The 18501-nt window shown below is 45.7% G+C and overlaps 1 protein-coding gene across 3 annotated transcripts in view; it reads left to right on the top strand.

The window, feature by feature from the left end:
• The window catches only part of RFX4 (regulatory factor X4), a 163819-nt gene that overhangs the window by 36702 nt on the left and 108616 nt on the right, over positions 1-18501 (top strand). For all 3 annotated transcript variants that reach the window (XM_019446673.2, XM_019446672.2, XM_019446674.2), the window contains one exon: positions 11585-11645. In XM_019446673.2, coding sequence (XP_019302218.1) covers positions 11585-11645 — 61 coding nt within the window. The remainder of the gene's footprint in view (positions 1-11584; positions 11646-18501) is intronic.

Below are 18501 nucleotides of genomic sequence, written 5' to 3'. Positions count from 1 at the left end.
ATGTCAGTAGATTTTCATGTTTCTAATGGCATAGTCACCAACCAAAAGGAAGACTTTGAATGTAAAGCATTATCAAGTCAGAACTTGTTGGCACATCATGTCCAGGGAGGAGAGCCCAGCGGTGTGGATTGAGCGGAATTGTACAAGTAGAATAGAAGTTCCTTCAGAAGATTCCCTGAGCACCTACTACATACAGGACTGTATAGAAAACTCAAAGTTATATGAGGAAGGAAAGAGCAGAGAACTGGGCATTAAAATATGAAATATATGAAATATTATTTAGTATTTCCTAATATATTGAATATTATCATATTATATTCAATACCAAGTATATTTAGCATCAGGCAGTGTGCTAGGCATAATCACAGCCACAGTTTTCTTTAATTTCCTGGGAGGGAGGTATTTTTTTAATCCCCATTTTACAGATGAGGAAACTGAGATTTAGAGGTTGTGGGACTTATTCACTTGTCATGGCAAATAAGTGGCAGAGTTAAGACTTGAACTTAGTGCTGTCTGATTTTACAGCTGTCTCTCTTCCTATCACATGAGCATCCTTCTGTGGCTCTGTGCTCTTGTGGAATTTTTAATCTAGAATGGGAGCTCAGGCCCTGAAGAATAATACGAGGTCGTATGTGATCCATGCCATTTGAATGATGCAGGGTCCCTTGCCATACCGGGTGTGCTCCTGGGCTCCGGCACAACCTCATTGGAAGCTTGTTAGAAATGCAGAGTCTCAGGCCTCCTCCAGACCCACTGAAGCATGCTCTGCATCTAAACACAACCCCCAGGCAATTAGAATGCATGCTACCGTTTGGGAGAGGTCACAGGCTGGAAGGTGACTAGGGAAGGAATCTTAGAGGAGGCGGCCTCTGTGCTGAAACCTCCATGTGGGTCCTTTAAGTGGTGATGGTAAAGGGTTGGGGGACAGAAAGCCACAAGGAAGGTTTTGAGCTTGGAGAGTTTTCCAGATTGGCTTAAGCAGAAGTTGAAGGATCATGGGCTGGGAAGGTGAGTTTGGTCCGTATCACTGAGCAACTTGAATTCCAGACAAGGGGTTTGGAGTGTGATAGCTAAGGTGCCTCTGAAGGAGCTGGGTGGAGGAGTGACAAATCAAAGTGGCATTTTCAGAAGATTAATGTGGAGAGTCTGTGCAGGTGCCTTCGAGCGTGGAGGACACTTTGGGGGTTTCCACCTAGTCCAGGTTTGAGGGAATGAGGCTGCAGTCTAGGGCAGTGTTAGTGGGATGGAGAGAGTTGGGGAGATGAGGGCCGTAGGATGGGTCCACACAGTAGGAACCCAGTGAGATTCCTTAGGATTCCTGTTGCCCTCCTTGGGAAAGAGTATTAAGTTCAATGTGACCCAGATGTGCCCAAGTCCTCTAGCCTTCAGGGCACATCTAAGTCAGTGACTCCAGCCTCCATCCTGTATCTCAGGTGGGAGTCCAGAGTCTGCCCTATATCTCCAAGGGTTACCAGATTGTGTGTGCTGGGAGGGGGGGCGGGTTGGAAATATGGGAAGGGCTGCTGTTTCTCCTGAGACAGTCCACATTGTGTCCCTACCCTCTCTTGGCCATTGCTACCAGTGGCCGCTCTGTCATTTTTGCCTCTCTCTGAATTCAGCCCTTCTTCTGTTACCCTCCCCGACACCTCCCCGACTTGTCATGGTTGTTCCCCACTGTTGGGTGGTGACAGAGAATTTTTACAGCACAAGGAAGAGGAAAGTCGGAGTTCAGTGGCATGATGGCATAGAACTGGGGTCTCAGTGGGTCCCAGCTTCATGTGACGCATCATTATCATTTTAAGATCTCATTGCATCTCAGGGCTGTGTGTGTGAAAGCCACATATCTCCCTCACCCTAATCCACTCACTGGGCAGGTGTCTCCAGTTTGGGATCTTGTGATCTTCTACCGTGGGTTCCAGAGAAAAGGAAATGTAGCTAAACTTTTTCTCATGTACCGAGTGGTGGACGAAAGCCTCCTGCTGATAGCAGGAAGGTGTTCGACAGCTCCCAGAGCAAGGGCAAGGACTTGGATTGGGAAGTTCCCAGAGTCTTCGCATGATGGCTTGTAATAGTCGGACTGCCCATGTGGGGCAGTTTAGTCGTAGCTGGGAACCACAGCGCAAGACCGCTGGCTGGCTGATGAGGCCATGGTTAAAGACAACCCCCCAGACTGCTCCCCTTCCTCACCCACCCACTCTTCCATCTCAGGCTGCCCTTCTTGTGTCCCTCTGAGTGTCTGTCTGTCCTCTCCTCTTGTGGAGAAGGCGCTAGTCTGTCCTCTGTGCTTGGAGCTCACTGCCAGGGCCCCTCGACACCTCCACTCAGTCCCTCCGTGGGCCATAACTCCCTGAGGGGAAGAGAGAATGTCTTCTGATTGTGTGTCATTTAATTTGATAGGGCCTGGTGCCTAGTAGGTGCACAGTATGTGTTTATTAGGTAAATGGATATTAGGAAAGCAAAACGCTGTAAAGCCGTCAGGTTATCAGTATTGGTAATTTGCTTTCGGTTTTTGGCATTCCAGTATCACTTAACCAAGTATAAATAGATTCTTCCTTCAGTTGCTCCCTCCCGAACAGAGGAGTTTTTAATTTGTTCAAACTCAGAGTATTTTGGAATAGATAAGGTGTTCGTATGGTTCAAAAATCAGAATGCCTTAAAGGTACTCATTAAGAAGTCTCAGTCCCACCTCAACTCCCTAGTGGTACGTGCATTTATTTGTTTATTATGTATTTTTCCAGTATTTCTGGTGCTTTTTGTGCATTCTGCCAGTATTTTATTTCTTTATGCAAATAAAAATTCAAGTATATGTTCTTTTTTGCCACTTCTTTTTTTGAAGATTTTATCTTTAAGTGATCTCTACACCCAACATGGGGCTCGAACCCACAACCCAAGACCAGGAGTCGTGTGCTCCACCAACTGAGCCACCCAGGCACCCCCTTTTATGCCACTTTCTAAGACAAAAAGGCAGCAGCCTCAATGCATTTTGTTGTGACTTGCTTTTTTCACTTAATACTAAACCCCAGAATGCTCCCTGTCAGTAAGAACAGAGAACGTCCTCATTCTTTTCTTGTTTTCAATCTTTTTTTTTTTTTTCACAGTTGTGTGGCATTCTGTGAGGATGTAGCATAGTTTAGCTACACAGGTGAGCGCTGAGCTGTTTCTGAACGTTTACCATTCCAGACAAGTTGCGATGCGTATGGTCACCTCCCGTGTGTCCCACCCATAGCTGTAGGATCTGTTCCCAGACATGGGACCGCTGGCTAAAGAGCATGTGGGATTTCAGTACATTGGGCCAGATGACCTTCCACATGCGGAGGCACCCTGTCATGCTACCCCCGCAAGGTGGGAGGGCACCTCTTTCCCACAACCTCATGCACAGTTGTGTGGTCGCAGTTTGGATTTTTGCCAATCTGATTGAGAAATGGTACTTCAGTGTAGTTTTCCTTCTCACTAATTGAAATTAATCATCTCTTCACATTTCAAGAACATTTGTATTTTTTCCATCAACTGTGTGTCATGTGCCTTGCTTGGTTTTGTTTTGTTTTGTTTTTTGTTTTGTCTTTTTTTTCCTCTTGGTTCTTAGTCCTTTTCCTTTCAGTTTTATTGGCACTCTGTCTGTGGTGGGGAGATGAGATTGTTGTCTGCGTTATGACTGAAGTTTTCCCAAGCACGGTATTATCTTTCTACTTAAGGTGTGGTTCCCCCACACCCCCACATAGAAGCTTTGGATTTCTTATGTAGGAAATTTATCAACATTTCCTTTTATGGCTTTTGGGTTTTGTATGAAAATTAGAAAGGCCTTTTCTAACTCCAAGGTTAGGAAGGAATTCACCCAGAGGAGGTAAAAGGAGGCAGGTGTGGGGCCCCCTCAGAGCAATGCCTGCCAACATCACAGTTTTGTTTGGGGCTCAGCCCTGTTCCCACGGGGAGAAGGGTTTGCTGCCAGGGGCTGATGCCCACTGCCAAAGGCCTAGGTCCAGGCACCCTGATCATCTGCTGGCGTCCTTTGCAGTGGCTGGGAAGAGGTTGGATAAGGGGAAATGAAATGTTTGGCCGGTGCATGTTCCCAACAGGTGAGGTCTGGCCAGGTGCAGCCAGGTTAACATAATGAAAGGAAATAGAATTAGGACTTTGAAGTGAAACTCGAGACTTGCATAAACTTGAACCTTTCCTGGGATCTGAAAAGAAGTAATTAATTTAGAAACGTTCTCCCTTAATATTAAACTCTGACACACCGGCTCCAGGCAGGAAATATTCTAAAATAGGTTCCCAAATATTGTGAATTCAATCAGCAGCTATTAGGCAGAGACTATGTTCTCTACCATATTTAGTGCAGTACTAGAGGTTGCAAGAGAGACTGAGGCTCAAAATGTTTGGGCTCGGGAAGTTTTCATGTCAACTACAGTGGGTCCTCTCCTGGCTCCCCCACTAGCTGTGTGACCTCAGACAGCTTGCTTCCCACTTCTCTGAGCCTCATTGTCTTTCTCTGTAAAGGGGGATAATACTAGTAATTAGACCTAAAATTGATTAAGCACTAAGTATACATTAAGCACTGTATTTGGTGTTTCACATATTTTAAATCATTCACTGTCTTGGGCAGCTGTGAAAAGTAAATGCCGTGAAAAGTGCCTGGCACATTATAAGTCCCCAGTAAAGGTTCTCTGATAGAATTATTATTTGTATGTTTATGAAGATGGGTAGTCTCAGAATTTAATTGTGGTATTATCTTAGCCATTCATCCATTCATTCCACAAATACTTCTTTCTAAAAAAAAATTATTAGAGCAGGGAAGAGGGGCAGAGGGAGAGAGAGAGAGAATCTTAAGCAGGCTCTAAGCCTGACATGGGGCTCGATCCCATGACCCTGGGATCATGACCTGAGCTGAAATCAAGAGTCAGATGCTCAACCTACTGAGCCACCCAGGCGCCCCTCCACAAATACTTCTTGAGCCCCTACTCTGTGTGGGTACTGGAGCCACAGTGGTGAGGCAGTCTGTGCCCTACAAAGCTTACAGACTAGCAAGGCAGACACACTGGTGGGCAAGCAGTGACCATACCTGTGATGAAGTCTTTGCTAGGGGCTAGTTGGGGTGCTGCAGGAGCACAGGGGAGGAGCAAATAGCCGTGTCCCAGGGGCTGGGCTTGCCAAACGCAGCCCCAGGGACAGGATGGGGATCCAGGTGCATGGCCGCTGCAGAAGAGTGACAACTATTATAGTAACAGCGAATACATAGGTGGCATGTATCTTGTGCCAGGAGTGGTTAACTAATCCTTACAGTATGTGCTTGATGCTATTGTTACCCCTGTTTTTCAGGTAAGGAAACTAAGGCACCAAAAGGTTGTTCAAAGTCACACAGCTGGCAGGTGGTGGAGCCAGTGTTTGAGCCTGGAAATTTGGCCTCAGACTTTCTATCAGGACGTAGATCCAGAGAGGGGAGCAGAGAGTTTCCACTGGGAAATTGACTGAGATTCCCTGGAGCGTGTTTGGAGACATGACTGCAAAGTGAGAGCAGGACAGAGTGGCTGGAAGGCCAGGCAGTGGGCTGCATCTCGCTGGGAGGTTTTAAGCAAACGGCCGCTCTCTGGCTTTGGTAGGATGAGCAGGGTGGGCCTTGAGAATGGGTGGCCCAGCGTGTGCTGTGAGTGCCTCCAGGAGCCTTGCTGGCTGGAAATTCTGCCTTATGGCATGAATCTCATTTCGTTTGCGGCATTTTTGCCTGTTAAAAAGAAAAGGCATTTGGCAGAGTAAAGTTTCTATCAACTGTGGCTATTTCCTTGTACCTAGAATGTGCTCTCCTGTGCTCGTCACCCAGGTGGCTCCTTCTCCTCCTTCAGATACCAAGACGCAGCTCACACCCCACATTTGGTGCTGCTGTAACATCCTGGACTTGCCCTTACATTTTATTTGCTGATAATTTGACTCTGATCTTAAAAGAGCAGAGACGGGGCGCCTGGGTGACCCAGTCAGTTAAACATTCAACTTCAACTCAGGTCATGATCTTGCAGTTCATGAGTTCGAGCCCCACATCGGGCTCTGTGCTGACAGCTCAGACAGAGCCTGGAGCCTGCTTCTGATTCTGTGTCTCCCTGTCTCTCTGCCCCTTCCCTACTCCTCTCTGTCAAAAATAGAGAAATATTAAAAAAAAATTTTTTTTTAAAGAGCAGAGACAATGTCTGTCTGGTCTCACCCTTTAGCCCCTGGCCTAGGGCTGGAACCTAGCAGACGATCGATCGGTATTTGATGAATGAGTAAGTGAGTAACCAGCACTTCTGGCGAATCAGGCTTGACAGCCATCAAATAGGAGGGGCCTGGCTGTGACACACACACCCCTTTTTGGGAGAGAGAGAGGCTGGGCACAGAGTCACTAGGGGTCTAGAAAGGGGCCTGCAGGGGTGGAAGGCACCTCTTTGGTGACCAAGCTGGAGAGTCTGCACTGGTTCCAGCATCGACCAGTTCTTGTCCAAGTACGGTCAGTAGCCACCGTGTGCTGAGCACAGAGTGAAGTCCAGTCTCCATTCGTTGGCTGCAGGGCCTGGTGCAAGTGATTCAGACTCTCCAAAGTTCGATCTCCTTCTTTATGAAATCAGATACGAAACTTCTTCATGGCACCCTTGGGAGGAATACAGTGAGAGAGTGCACGAAAACCTAGGCATGCACGATGCCTGGCTTAAGTACTTGGCCAATAAATGCTATTACTGTTGTGATGGTATTCTTTTTTAAGGTGTCTGGTTCTGAACACACTTAATTTTCAAACTGTGCTTGTGGTATGAGTTATGATTCTCATGTTTTAGGTAAAGGACTCCCAGGCCTTTAGTGGGGTAGCTGCCCAGGGTTCCAACCAGAGTCGAGGGCAAAGCTGGGACTCGCACCCAGGCCTGCCTTGCCCTCAAAGCCAGGTCTCTCTGCATTCACTGGTACCAGAAATGGGCCATCGCAGAGCTTCACTGGGGAGAGACATCTGACACAGTAGAGACAGGTGTGACCTGAGGCGGGGAGGGCACTGAGACGGAGTCCCAGAACAAGGGACTTTTGTGGCTCCAGCCAAGTGGAAGGTGTGCGTTCTCCCTTGGGCCGCGGCTTTTGTCCTCCAAGACTTTTCGTGTGCTGCTTCCTCCCCTGGAACACCCCCTCCCTCAGCGTCCTCCTCTCAAAGTCTGACCTGTCCTTGTAAAGGCGAAGGGGACAGGCGACAAGCCAGGGTGACTGTGTGGCCCCCACTTGTTTTAAGTTCGGGGTGTGCGTGTCCTTGGGTGTGAAAGAGAACACTGAAAGCAGACTGGAGGTAAATAAGATGAAAACAATAGTTCTCTGTGTTGAGAGGGGCTTAGATTTCCAGAGATTTCTATTTTCTGTCTATTTTCCCAAAGTCAAAAAATGGACATGGATTACTTTTGCGAACAGAAAACAAAGTTATTTTAAAAACACTGACTGTCTCTTCAGGGTGCAGCTCAAATGCCACCTCCTGTTTGGAGCTGTGATGTCGCCCAGTGTGTGTTTGCCTGGCGGGGTCTCCATCCACGCATTTGTCTTTGTCCCTGGAAGTCTTTCCGAGCAGAAGCGAGCAGAAGCGCGGCCTCCCTGGCCTGCTTCCCACAGCAGCCACGGCTGAGCAGAAGTGCTCCGGGGGCTCCTGGCCGCCAGAGCAGCCGAGGGCGGTCTTTGCCACGCAGCCCTGAAAATGAGATTTGGGAGCTCTTAGCCTGTGTTGAGTTCATTCCACTAATTCCGCCGGCAGCCTTTCAAGGCAGGCGTGCTTATTATCCTCAGTTTAAGCAACTGTCTTGAAGCTTAAACAGAGTTATTACGTTGTCAGAAGAGCCCCTCTCCAGCTCCCTGCGCCACGCCCAACCCGCGTTGTAGCCATCTTCCTCCTGGGAGGGGGTCATGAGCTTCTGGGTCCCCTGTCTCGGTCTGTTCCTCACCTTCTCCACCTTCTTTTCCCCTGACTTGGTCCCCCCTTCCTTGCCATCTGGTTCCCATCTCTGGCACACTCAGAGACTTAGCTCACTTATCACTGCTTCTTCCAGTAAGCCTTCCGCGATGGGCTCTGCTTTTTCACCCAGTCTGTGTCAGCAGGCTCCTCCTTGCCTACCCGTGTCATAGCATTTATCACTTCTCACTGAACTTGGCCTTTCTCTCCGTTGTTTGTCTTTCTCGCTCTCCAACCAGACAGAAGGACAGGAGTTTAATTTCTTTATCCTCGGTGTCTAGCTGGCATAAATCAGCTATTCAGTGAATATTTTTTGAATTAATTAATATAATCCTTTCACTGGCCCTATAAAATGACCATTTACAAATGAAGGAACATGAAGCTCAAAGGTTGAGGGGTTTGCTCAGTCATGGCCAGTAAGTTTTGGCATTGATTCTAGAACACAGGTCTTTTGATATCTAGTCCAGCTTGGCCAAAATGCTAAAATGTAAAGAAGCAGGGGGTGGGGGAGATAGTCTGCCAGTTCTAGTGGGAATGGAAATGTTAATCATGTTCCAGCATACGCCAGGAGGTATATTTAGGTCATTTATGTACTTTTCCTTGTTTGAGAAGAAAATCAATCATGTGTTTCTTAACATAGTCTTTTATTTATTTTGGATTATTTGCTTAGTATCATTTCTAGGAGTTGGGTTGTGAGGTCAAGTGACTGGACATTTTAGATGGCTGTCACTATTACGGCCAGTTTGTTTGCCAGAACTTTGTATGAGTTAACACTACCTTCAGAAAAATATGTGACTGTCAGTTTTACCATTTACACCCCAGCATTAGGGATTATCATTATTTAAAACTCGTGTTACTCTCAGAGATGTAAAATTGTGCCTCATTATTATTTCCTATTTGTTTCTTTGTGAAAACCGAGGTTAGTATTTTTGTGTGTGTGTCTATATTGTTGTGAGACCCACGTGTTCATGCTCCTTATTGTGCTTTTTATTTCTTTTAAGAAATAAAGACGTTTTAAGAAATGAAGACGTTTGTGGAAGGCAGACTCAACTGTTAAGTGCCAGGTGGGAGGCACTAGCAAGAGGAAACACAAAAATTACTAAGATATCATCCCTTTCTTAAGTAGGAGTTTCTTAAGTAGGATACTGAAATTGGAGAGATGGATGTGGCTGTGTACAGAAATAATGATCCAGGTGGCTAAACTGTCCAACCAAGAGACAAGTTTTAATCGGTTGTAGAAGAGTTAGGATCAATGATGCCTGACTTGGAGAGTATCAGGGAAGGCTTCAAGGCAGTGGTGTCATTTATTCTAGTTGGAAAGGATGAGAAGCATTTAGAAGGAGCTCTAGGTTGACAAAGCACCGTGAGCAGGTGTCGAGCCCATGATGGACTGGGACACTTTGTCCCTGAGAACATTTCGTGTGAGTGTTTGTATTGGTTAGGATGGTTTTGGTGGTAGGGAAGAGAATACCCAATGAAAAAAGGTTTTATTGACTAAGAAAATTTTATCATCTGACCAAACAAAGAGGCAGCTGTTTGGGGGGTCGGCTGATGAGGCACAACATGACATTTGGAACCCCCAGTCTTTCCACCTTTCCTCTCTGCTGCCTCAGTGTGGACTTCATCCCCAGGCTGCTCTTTTCCCAGTTGAAAGCTTGCTGCCTCACTCTCGTGTCCACTCAGCCATGTTCAAAACCAGCACAGGCCAGACTCTCTCACCTATTTGTTTGCTTGCTTGCTTGCTTTTGCATAAAACAATAGATACTTGTGTTTTCACAGTTTTGGAGGGCGGAAGTTCAAAATCAAGCCCTTCCATCTCTTCTTATCGGGAAAAATATCTTTCCCAGAGGCCCCCAGAGAGCTTCTCTGTAAGTCCTAAAGGCCAGCATCGTGTCACCCGCCCCCATCATGTCACACCTACCCCATCAGTGGCTTGATGGTAGATAAAACTACGGTGGTAGATTTAAATTAATCAACATTCACCTCTCTAGGGTTTGAGAGGGAATCACCCTCCCTGGACACATGGTCCCCTCTAAATTGCAGTTCTGTTTAGTAAGGAAGAAGCTGAATATGTACACTTGTTGTATAAGCAACAGGAGTGTCTTATGGTGTTTATGAATACACATTTTAATCAGAATCGTACCAGTCTTTATACATTTCCATCAAGAAAATGTTTTCTGAACTCAACTTTATTAAGCTAATTTATTTATTTATTTTTTTAATATTTATTTTGAGAGAGTGAGAGAGCATGAGTGGGGGAGGGGCAAAAGAGAGGGAGATAGAGAACATGAAGCAGGCTCCACACTATCAGTGCAGAGCCTGATGCAGGGCTCGAACCCACAACCCATGAGATCATGACCTGAGCTGAAATCAAGAGTCAGATGCTCAACCAACTGAGCCAACCATGTGCCCCTAAGCTAATTTATTTATTTTTAATGTTTTTCCCTATACCATATTTCATTTTCTTCCACTTTCATTTTTGTTTTACTTAAAATATTTTTTGTGGATGTACAGATTCTTTTCCATATAAATTTTACACCACAGACTTATTTCTTTGACCATTTTACGTGTTCTTAGTAAATTTTGTTGATTATATTTGTGGGTTTTGATGTTATTAATTTTCTCTTGAGATTGTTATTCATACCGGTCTTCTTGGGTCAAATTTTGTGGATCAAGAAATTTTATGTTGACTGTTTCTATTAATAATCTTTATTAGGAATTGGATGAGGCTAATTACTATGTATTGCTCAGTTAATCCACGATGAAATTGTGAGTAGTTCTTCATAGACACAAAGACTGATCTGTTGTTCAGATTGCTGTGTTGTAGCAATCAGCAAACCAGGACCTCACAGTCCAAATCTTGCCTGATGCCTGTTTTCATAGGGCTATAAATTAAGAATGGTTTTTACAGGTGAATATTTATAATCTGTTCAATGGTAGAGATGTGAACTTTGAATTCCGGTTAAGAAAAATGTTGCCTCTTCCCCCCAAACAGTTCCATTATCCTTATTAATAGACCTATGTTACAAAAACTGTACTCAGTTACTATTATTACATTTTGAATATTGTCAATTAAAGTTTTGTGGAAATTTGTTTTTTCTTTTGTTATATAAATACTATATAATAGTTTTGATTTTGCCTCTTGGCCCCCAGTCCCTAAAATATTTGCTCTCTGGCCCCTTACAGAAAAAGAATTGCCAATCTCTGCTCTGTTGTACTGCTATCCTAATTCTCCCGAACCCTTACACTCTTCTTCCCTTACCTGACACTGCTGTCTATTCCATGGGCGTTACCAGGAGCAAACGGTCAGTGAGGTCTAGAAGTTCTTAGGTCAGAATCTAGAGTCAGGTGTCCAGCTGCAGGTGGGAAAATAGCAAGTCGGGTGAACGCAGTCATGCTGCTCAGTGATAAAGAGAGACAGTTCCTCAACTCTTCACGGGTTAGTTACATCAGATCAAAATGCAAAGTGATGTAAAAGAGTTTTCTGTGTAAGTCAGTTTCCCCTTTTTTTCTCACTCGAGAAGAAGTCTAACATGTCGGAAAAGCCAAAGTACGGTTGCTTTCAAATCATCAATATTTGAGGGAACTTTGGGAGAGCTGAGAAGCCTTTTACTTTTCCTACTGAAGGTAGCTCCTTTTTCTTTCCTTTAACAGATGAGGAAAAAGAAAACAATAGAGCATCCAAGCCCCACTCCACTCCTGCTACTCTGCAATGGTAAGTTCATTTTCAGCAAGTTCTCTCTTGATGTGGTGCTCGTGTAACTTCAGCTTCCTGCTGATACAATAGGGTATCGCCGAAAAGTTTGACATCAGCATGAGAACTTGACATCCAGGAGCCTAACATGCAGTCAATTTAATTTGCAGCTCTGTGTAAACTACTCAACTTAGGTCCAGCCTGGAGATTGGGATTTTCGTATTTATTTTATTTGGGTGTAGATTTTGTTTTCCATCACCAAGACCCTGGCAAGGACTGGCTGCCATGTGGGTGTTGTTAACTGATTTAATGGAATCCATTGTTATAGTTAATAAGGATGCAACAAATTATAGTAATGGTGGTCTGTTCACCCCTACCAATGATCCCTTAATGAATTAATCCTTAATTGCAACTATACTAGAATTATTTTAACATTAGTAATATTAACAAGCATTATCTCCTTTAGTGGCTTTACTTTTAATATTTGGAATTCCTGGACTTGGTGAAATATTTAATGGATGTTGTTTTAAGTGGTTGTTTTCATGTTTGAGGTTTATAGGTACATTCTCCTCTAAGAGCTTTACTTAGAAGTTTTTTTGTACCTTTGAGAACAAGAACTGTCTACACCTGAGATTTATTCCTCAAAACTCCATGTCAGTTAGGGCTATGATTCCCCTGGCAGCACAGCCCAGCTAACCTGAGGGGATTAAGGAAGGAAGGGGAGGGAGGAAGGAGAAGTGGGGAGGTGTAGGCACTAAGAGCTATTATGTGCCAGCCTCCTCCATGCCAGGCACTTCCTATAGGTGCCCTGAATTCTCACAATTCTCTGAAGTTGGTATCATTTATGCCCATTTCACAGATGAGGAAAATAAAGCTTAGACAGTTAAATCATTTGCCTGAATATACACAGGGCCACGAAGGGGCACAGGCTGGGTCTCTTTAACTGCAAAGCCCCTGCTTTGGAAGAAAGGAAGAGAAGACTCAGGATGGATGGAGAAGAGAGGACAAATGAGAAAAGAGAGCAGATAGGCTTTAAGGAGCAAATCACATTAGATTCTCCTGACTAATCCATGCACAGGTGAGAGGAAGACTGCATCGGGAGAAAGCATTCAGGAGCGTAACTCAATCTTCTCTAACAAGAGTCTCCACAGTCAGCTTGCTTGGCTGCAAGGACAGCAAAGGTTGTTTTCAAGAGCTTGATTTCCAGACTTTGGCTTGTTTCCATCATTTTGTCCCTGTCTTCTTTTTCTCATTGCATTTGCTGCTTTTCATTTTCTTGAAAATTCTACCCTATTTCCATGGTCAAACCTGTGCCTGCACCCTTCCTCTCCCAAATCATGGCCACACAAATTCCCATAATGCCAGGACATCTAATGAGGTATCAATATAAAGGACTTTGGGCATGAGAATTTCTAGAAATGCAAGGAATCGGCAGACACACTGACTTTAAAAACCTGAGCACGTTGCACATTTCAGAATAAAAAATTTGAGAGTGAGTAGAAGAAAAATCACCTTGTTCGTTTCTAATTTTCTGTGATTCTCTGATATCTGCCTGGCAACAGTGAGTCTGTGGACAGTGCAGCGTCTTAAATCAGACTGCCAGAAATTAACTCCCAGCTGTGTAGCCTTGGGTGCGGTCCTTAACCTCTCTGTGCCTCAGTCTCCTCACCTGTAAAATGGGAATAGCAGTGGTATCAAACTCCTAGGGGTAGTCGTCAAGAGGAAACTGAGTTAGTACAAAGAAAGCGCTTGAAGCATCTGACGTAGAGCCAGCGGTCAGCACACCCTCCCTTCTGAGTCCCCCAGGGCATCCTGGAGCAGGCCTTCCCTCCTTCCTGATGTTTGCAGTCAGTTCACCCCTACTGTACCTAAGTCTGTACAGAATGTCCTTTTCTACATAAAACGTCACGTAGATCATTCCAAAAGACATTTCATTTTCCAATTCACAAAGTCAGGCAGGGGATTTTTTTTTTTTAAATAAATTTGCTTTCAAGGCCAAATCAGATTCAAGAATTTATAAATTTTTGTTGTATTATTATCAAAAGACATCAGGTTGTTCAAAGAACATCAGATTGTCCTCCAATTCCCTTTATATGTATGAGATAGAATTTCAGTCACTAATTGAAGAAATGTTGGCTGTGCACCTACTATTGCTACACCCTGTTCTAGGCTCTGAGAGTGCAACAGTGAGTAATATAGACCAGGAATGATGAGGGGGAAAGTTTTATGATATAAAAGTATCATATGAATGATAAATAAATAAACAAGGAATGCATTAGATACTGACAAGTGCTGTGCCTAGAGTTAGAACTGGCTGACAGGGTAGTGTCTGAGAGGGTTTTTTAGGTTGAGTGGTGTGGGAAAGCTTCCTGGAGGAGGTGACATTTAAGTACGCATTTGTATGACAAGAAGTCCACAACATGACAATGTGAAAATCAGGGGCAGGGAACATTCTAGGCAGAGGGAACAGTTTCTTAAAAGGCTGTACTAATGTAGGTTGGGCTTTCCCAGAGGCAGACTGAGCAGAGATGGGTGTGCAGGTGGTTTATTCGGGCATGCATCCAATATTGACACATGGGGGTGTGAGGGACACTGGGAGAGGCAGAGGGGGTGTCAGGCTGACAGGAGGCTGCAGTAGAGTCCTCAGCAATCCTGTGGGGAGTTCTGAGGCTGGGCTGGCCCTTCAGAGAGACCAGAGTCCAGGCATTGGGTCCAGGCCTTTATCCCCCACCTTGCCCATCATGGAATATCGGCTACCCCCTGAAGGGGGGTGAAGCTTTGGGCAAGGCAGTTCCCTTCACATTCTGCTGAGGACAACTCCTCAGCAAGGATTTGACCTCAGCAAGCAGCCCCCCCAGCAGAGGAGAAGGACACCTCGGTCCTCAGGGGTAACTTGGGCACATCCCACAGCATCCGCTGCTCCCTCCAGGGTGGGAGGCAGGCTGAGCTTGTTGGAGGAACTACAGAAGGTGGCCAGTGTGGGGCACAGCGAGTGAGAGGAGAAGGATACCGATGAGGTGGGAGAGGGAGGCAGGGGAGAGGGTCTGTAAACAGGGAAGAAGGAGGACATTTCTCTTAAGTAAAACAGTCACGCTTAAAACCATGGTGGAGCACATGTGACCTCCTATATTAACTTCCACATGAGTAGAGTTTTTAGAATGTAGTTTCAGTGTAAATACTTTGTCTCTCAAAAGGAACACGGCCCCCCACGCCCCCCCCCCAACCATCTTGCAAGGGAAAGTGAGGTCAGTTATACCATGTTCCCCCTGTGCTCTGGTCGCCAGTGAGTTCGGATGTTTATGCACTTTTCCATCTCGTTTGTTTGAATGTCTTCTTTTCCTTTATTAGCTTTTTAGAAAAAGGCAAGATATGAATACATTCAATAAGCCCTTACTTTGTTTTTATTTTATTTTATTAATACAAGTGATAGGTTTCCTCACTTGAAAACTGAAACATCCTAGATAAGGCTATCGTCCGTTCCTTGTTGTTGTTCGGGGCTCATCCAGAGCAACCCTCTGGCCAGTGGGAAGGTGTGTGTGTGTGTGTGTGTGTGTGTGTGTGTGTGTGTGTGTGTTTACAGTGTCTTGCCTATGCTTTTACAAGCATGTGTGCCAACAGAAGTTTCTGACTTGTGGATTTTTTAATTTCGGATTTTCTGCTTTCCAAGAGGAATGCAGACATATCACACTAAGGATACTGTCCTACAACCTGCTGCACTGCGTTGACCCACAACTTGCCCTTTCCTCACTGGAATGTCCCGAAGCCATACCCGCGTTAGTCCATAGAGCACAGCCTCATTTTAGCTGCTGCGCACGATTCCACGTATGACAATGGCAGATCGATTTCACCACTTTCCTCCTGCTGGCCGTTTACGTCGTGTCCAAATCTCATCTCCGCCCTTACAGACAGGGCTACAGAGAGCATCTTCATATGTCCCCTTGCACACCTGTTGGAGTGTTCTCTGTGTTGGCGTTGAGAAGGAGAGCTGGGTACCCAGAAAATATTAATGGGACTAATATTTGCCCCCTCAAATGGCTTTGCCATTTTGTATCTTCACCCACAGTATAAGATACTTAAAAAAAAAAAAAAAAAAGGAACCTAGCTCCACACCATGGCATCTCATTCTCTGAGACATGTGCATCCTTCGTGCTGTCCGCTCTCTGCAACGGCAGCGTGCAGGCCCTCAGGACCGAGGTGTGTAGGCCCAGGAAAGGACATTGGTCTCCCGACAATGCCGAGCTCTCCTGGGACACTTGGTTTGTTTTGGGAATTGGGTTGGGGGCTATTTGCTCCTCCACCTGCTCCCTCCTCGCCACGAGCACCCTCCCCATCGCCCCGGAGACCATCTCCACTCCAAGAACAAACAATACAGTGCCCAAGCAGCCTAAAATAATTGGGGCCACGTGATCTGGAGGCAGTTCCCAGCAGAAAACAGGCAAATATTGTCAAATGCCTTCTGCCAAACACTTTCCAGCATCCTCGGTCACGAGGGTTAGTAAAGCCCAAGCCGCTGGGGACGGGGAGCGCTGCTGGAATCCTGGCCACACAATAACCTCTATTCACGCAGAGGATTTTGGAATGGTAAGCGGCCTGTTCCACCATCCTGGCCTGCTTGCTGCCAGCCCATGTCCCCCTCCACAGCCCTACCCTCTCACACACCTCCCTTGTCGCCTGTGTCACTTCTGGCTCCCTGTGCGCCAGTCAGGGCAGAGGCATCTCCCCTTTCAGCAGTTTATGGGGTGCAGGGGGAGGCCCTTCCCCAAAGGAAGAGGGTAGAAGACCAAATCATCTCTTTCTTGGGGGGGGGTGTTTTTTTTCTTTCTTTCAAAACAATTAAAAGGAGGTCTTGGGTGATTGATGGCCTTTCAATCCTTCAAATTAATATAAAACAAAAGAAATTTCACGTTTCTCTTAAAATGTTCTTGGAGGCCGCAGGTAGAAAGCTGGACTGGGTACTGTTCCAAAGAAGTTTGTTGAAGTTTCGGACCAGGTCACAGCTCCTAGACCAGAGTCACAGAGTAACCGGTACCCGACGTTCGGTACCCATCTCTGACTTGATCCTTTATTCAACAGTGACAGAACATTATTCGCTTCCATAATATTAGTTAGGCCACCTTGTTCCAGAAAGGGAGGCTGAACATTTTTAGCACTGAAAACAGCCGGAGATGTCCGATAATGCCTGTAGGTGTGACCGGTGCCCTGCTAGAAACCCTCTACCACAGAGGCAGAAAGGTAACTAAGCAGGACAGTGTGAAGGGCATGTCTCAGACAAGGAGATGCTAGGGTGTGGAGCTATGATCCTTTTTTTTTTTTTTTTTTTTTTTAAGTATCTTGTGCTGTGGTTAAGGTGTAATTCTAAGGTCTAAGGGTAAAGCCGCTTGAGTGGGCAATTTTGTAGTCCCGCTAACATTTCGCCGTGAACACCCAGAACTTCTTCACACCAATATGGAGAACCCTCCCACAGGTGTGCAAGGGGGGCTTATGAAGATGTTCTTTGCAGCCTTGTTTGTAATGGTGAAGTAGAACTGAGTAGAGACGGGGAAGGGATGGAAAGAGAATGTTGAGGGGGATGGTTTATGATAAAGAATGGTACCCAGATCACCTCGGCTGTGGCCACCGGAGCTCTGGGCTGCCTACCCCTGGCCCAGCCCTGACAGAAAGAAGCATTGGCAACAGTTGAACTTGTGACACTGTGCTATTATATAGTGCCTAGTTTTTGTCAAAAAAAAAAAAAAGCGGGGGGGGGGGGTGACTTTAACCAAACACTGAGCATAGGGATTCTTGAACCTGGCTAATTCCAGGCCTTTCTGGAATACCAACCCAGTAGCTCGTGGGCTAAACACAGGATATGGATTAGCAGACTCCAGGTTCTGGTCCGATTCCATCATCACAGTGGCAGCACAAAATCCCCGATTCAGCCCATCACTCTGCATCAGCCAAACCTACAGGTTAAGCAGATGCCAGTGGCAAACCAGGCTTGTGCCTGGCTGGAGACATCACCAGCCAAGCTCTTCTGCTGCTCCCTGTCGAGTTGGCAGGACTGTTACCCCTATTTAAAGAAGAAGAAACCAAGGCAGGCAACTGAACACAACAGAGGGTCACAGTCTCACTCCACCCGAGGGGAGGATTGCCTGATTCCCAAGAAGGCCCTCAAAGGGGAGGGAGAGCCAGCCGAGGCCCTGGGAGAAATACCAGATCCATCTGAACACGTGTTTCTGGTTGGTTGGTCTACCTAGCAGCAAGTCGTAGGCTTAAGTGCTGTTTAAAGAAAAATGGATCGGTTTTGTTTCTTTGCTTGTTTTGGCTTTTTATAGATTCAGCCTGAGACCTAGCCAGAGCCAATGCCCACCATTTTGTTTGTGTTTCTTGTCCAGTGAAGTCCTCTCCTTGGTTCCCATTTTCTTCTGATCAATTGTCAGCTTCCTAAAGGCAATGGCAGGGATTGCGTGTTGTTGCTCACTGCTGTATTCTACAGTGCCTGGCACACAGTAGGTGCTCAGTAAATGTGTGCCGGCTCACTGACCAAAGGAATGTCAGTCCATAGCACACAGTGAGAGCTTTAGGAGCCTCGTACCTGAGTTCATACTCCAAACCTGGCTTTTCCCAGGAGAGTGGCTTTGGGCAGTCACTTTGCCTGGCCCTCCCTTTCTTCCTCCCTGTCATGGAGATGATGTTACCCATCTTGTGTGAGGAGTGATAGCAAATGTGAATATCCCTGGCACAGAAAATATAAAGCAAGTATGTTCATATTAATTGGGGGTTTTTCCTTAATCACCCAGGTCTTAAGGTTAAAAAAAAAAAAAAGTGCTTTTCTGATCTGTGCAAAAGTCTGTGCAAAAGTCCGCTTTCCTTCCTTCCCACCTCCTTCTCTCTTCCT

This window comes from Panthera pardus, unplaced genomic scaffold, assembly GCF_024362965.1.
Source record: "Panthera pardus isolate Hobbes unplaced genomic scaffold, ASM2436296v1 HiC_scaffold_6, whole genome shotgun sequence".
NCBI classification, from domain to species: Eukaryota; Metazoa; Chordata; class Mammalia; order Carnivora; family Felidae; genus Panthera; species Panthera pardus.
The sequence above is the reverse complement of the archived record's forward strand: the minus strand, read 5'-3'. Positions and strand labels throughout refer to the sequence as shown.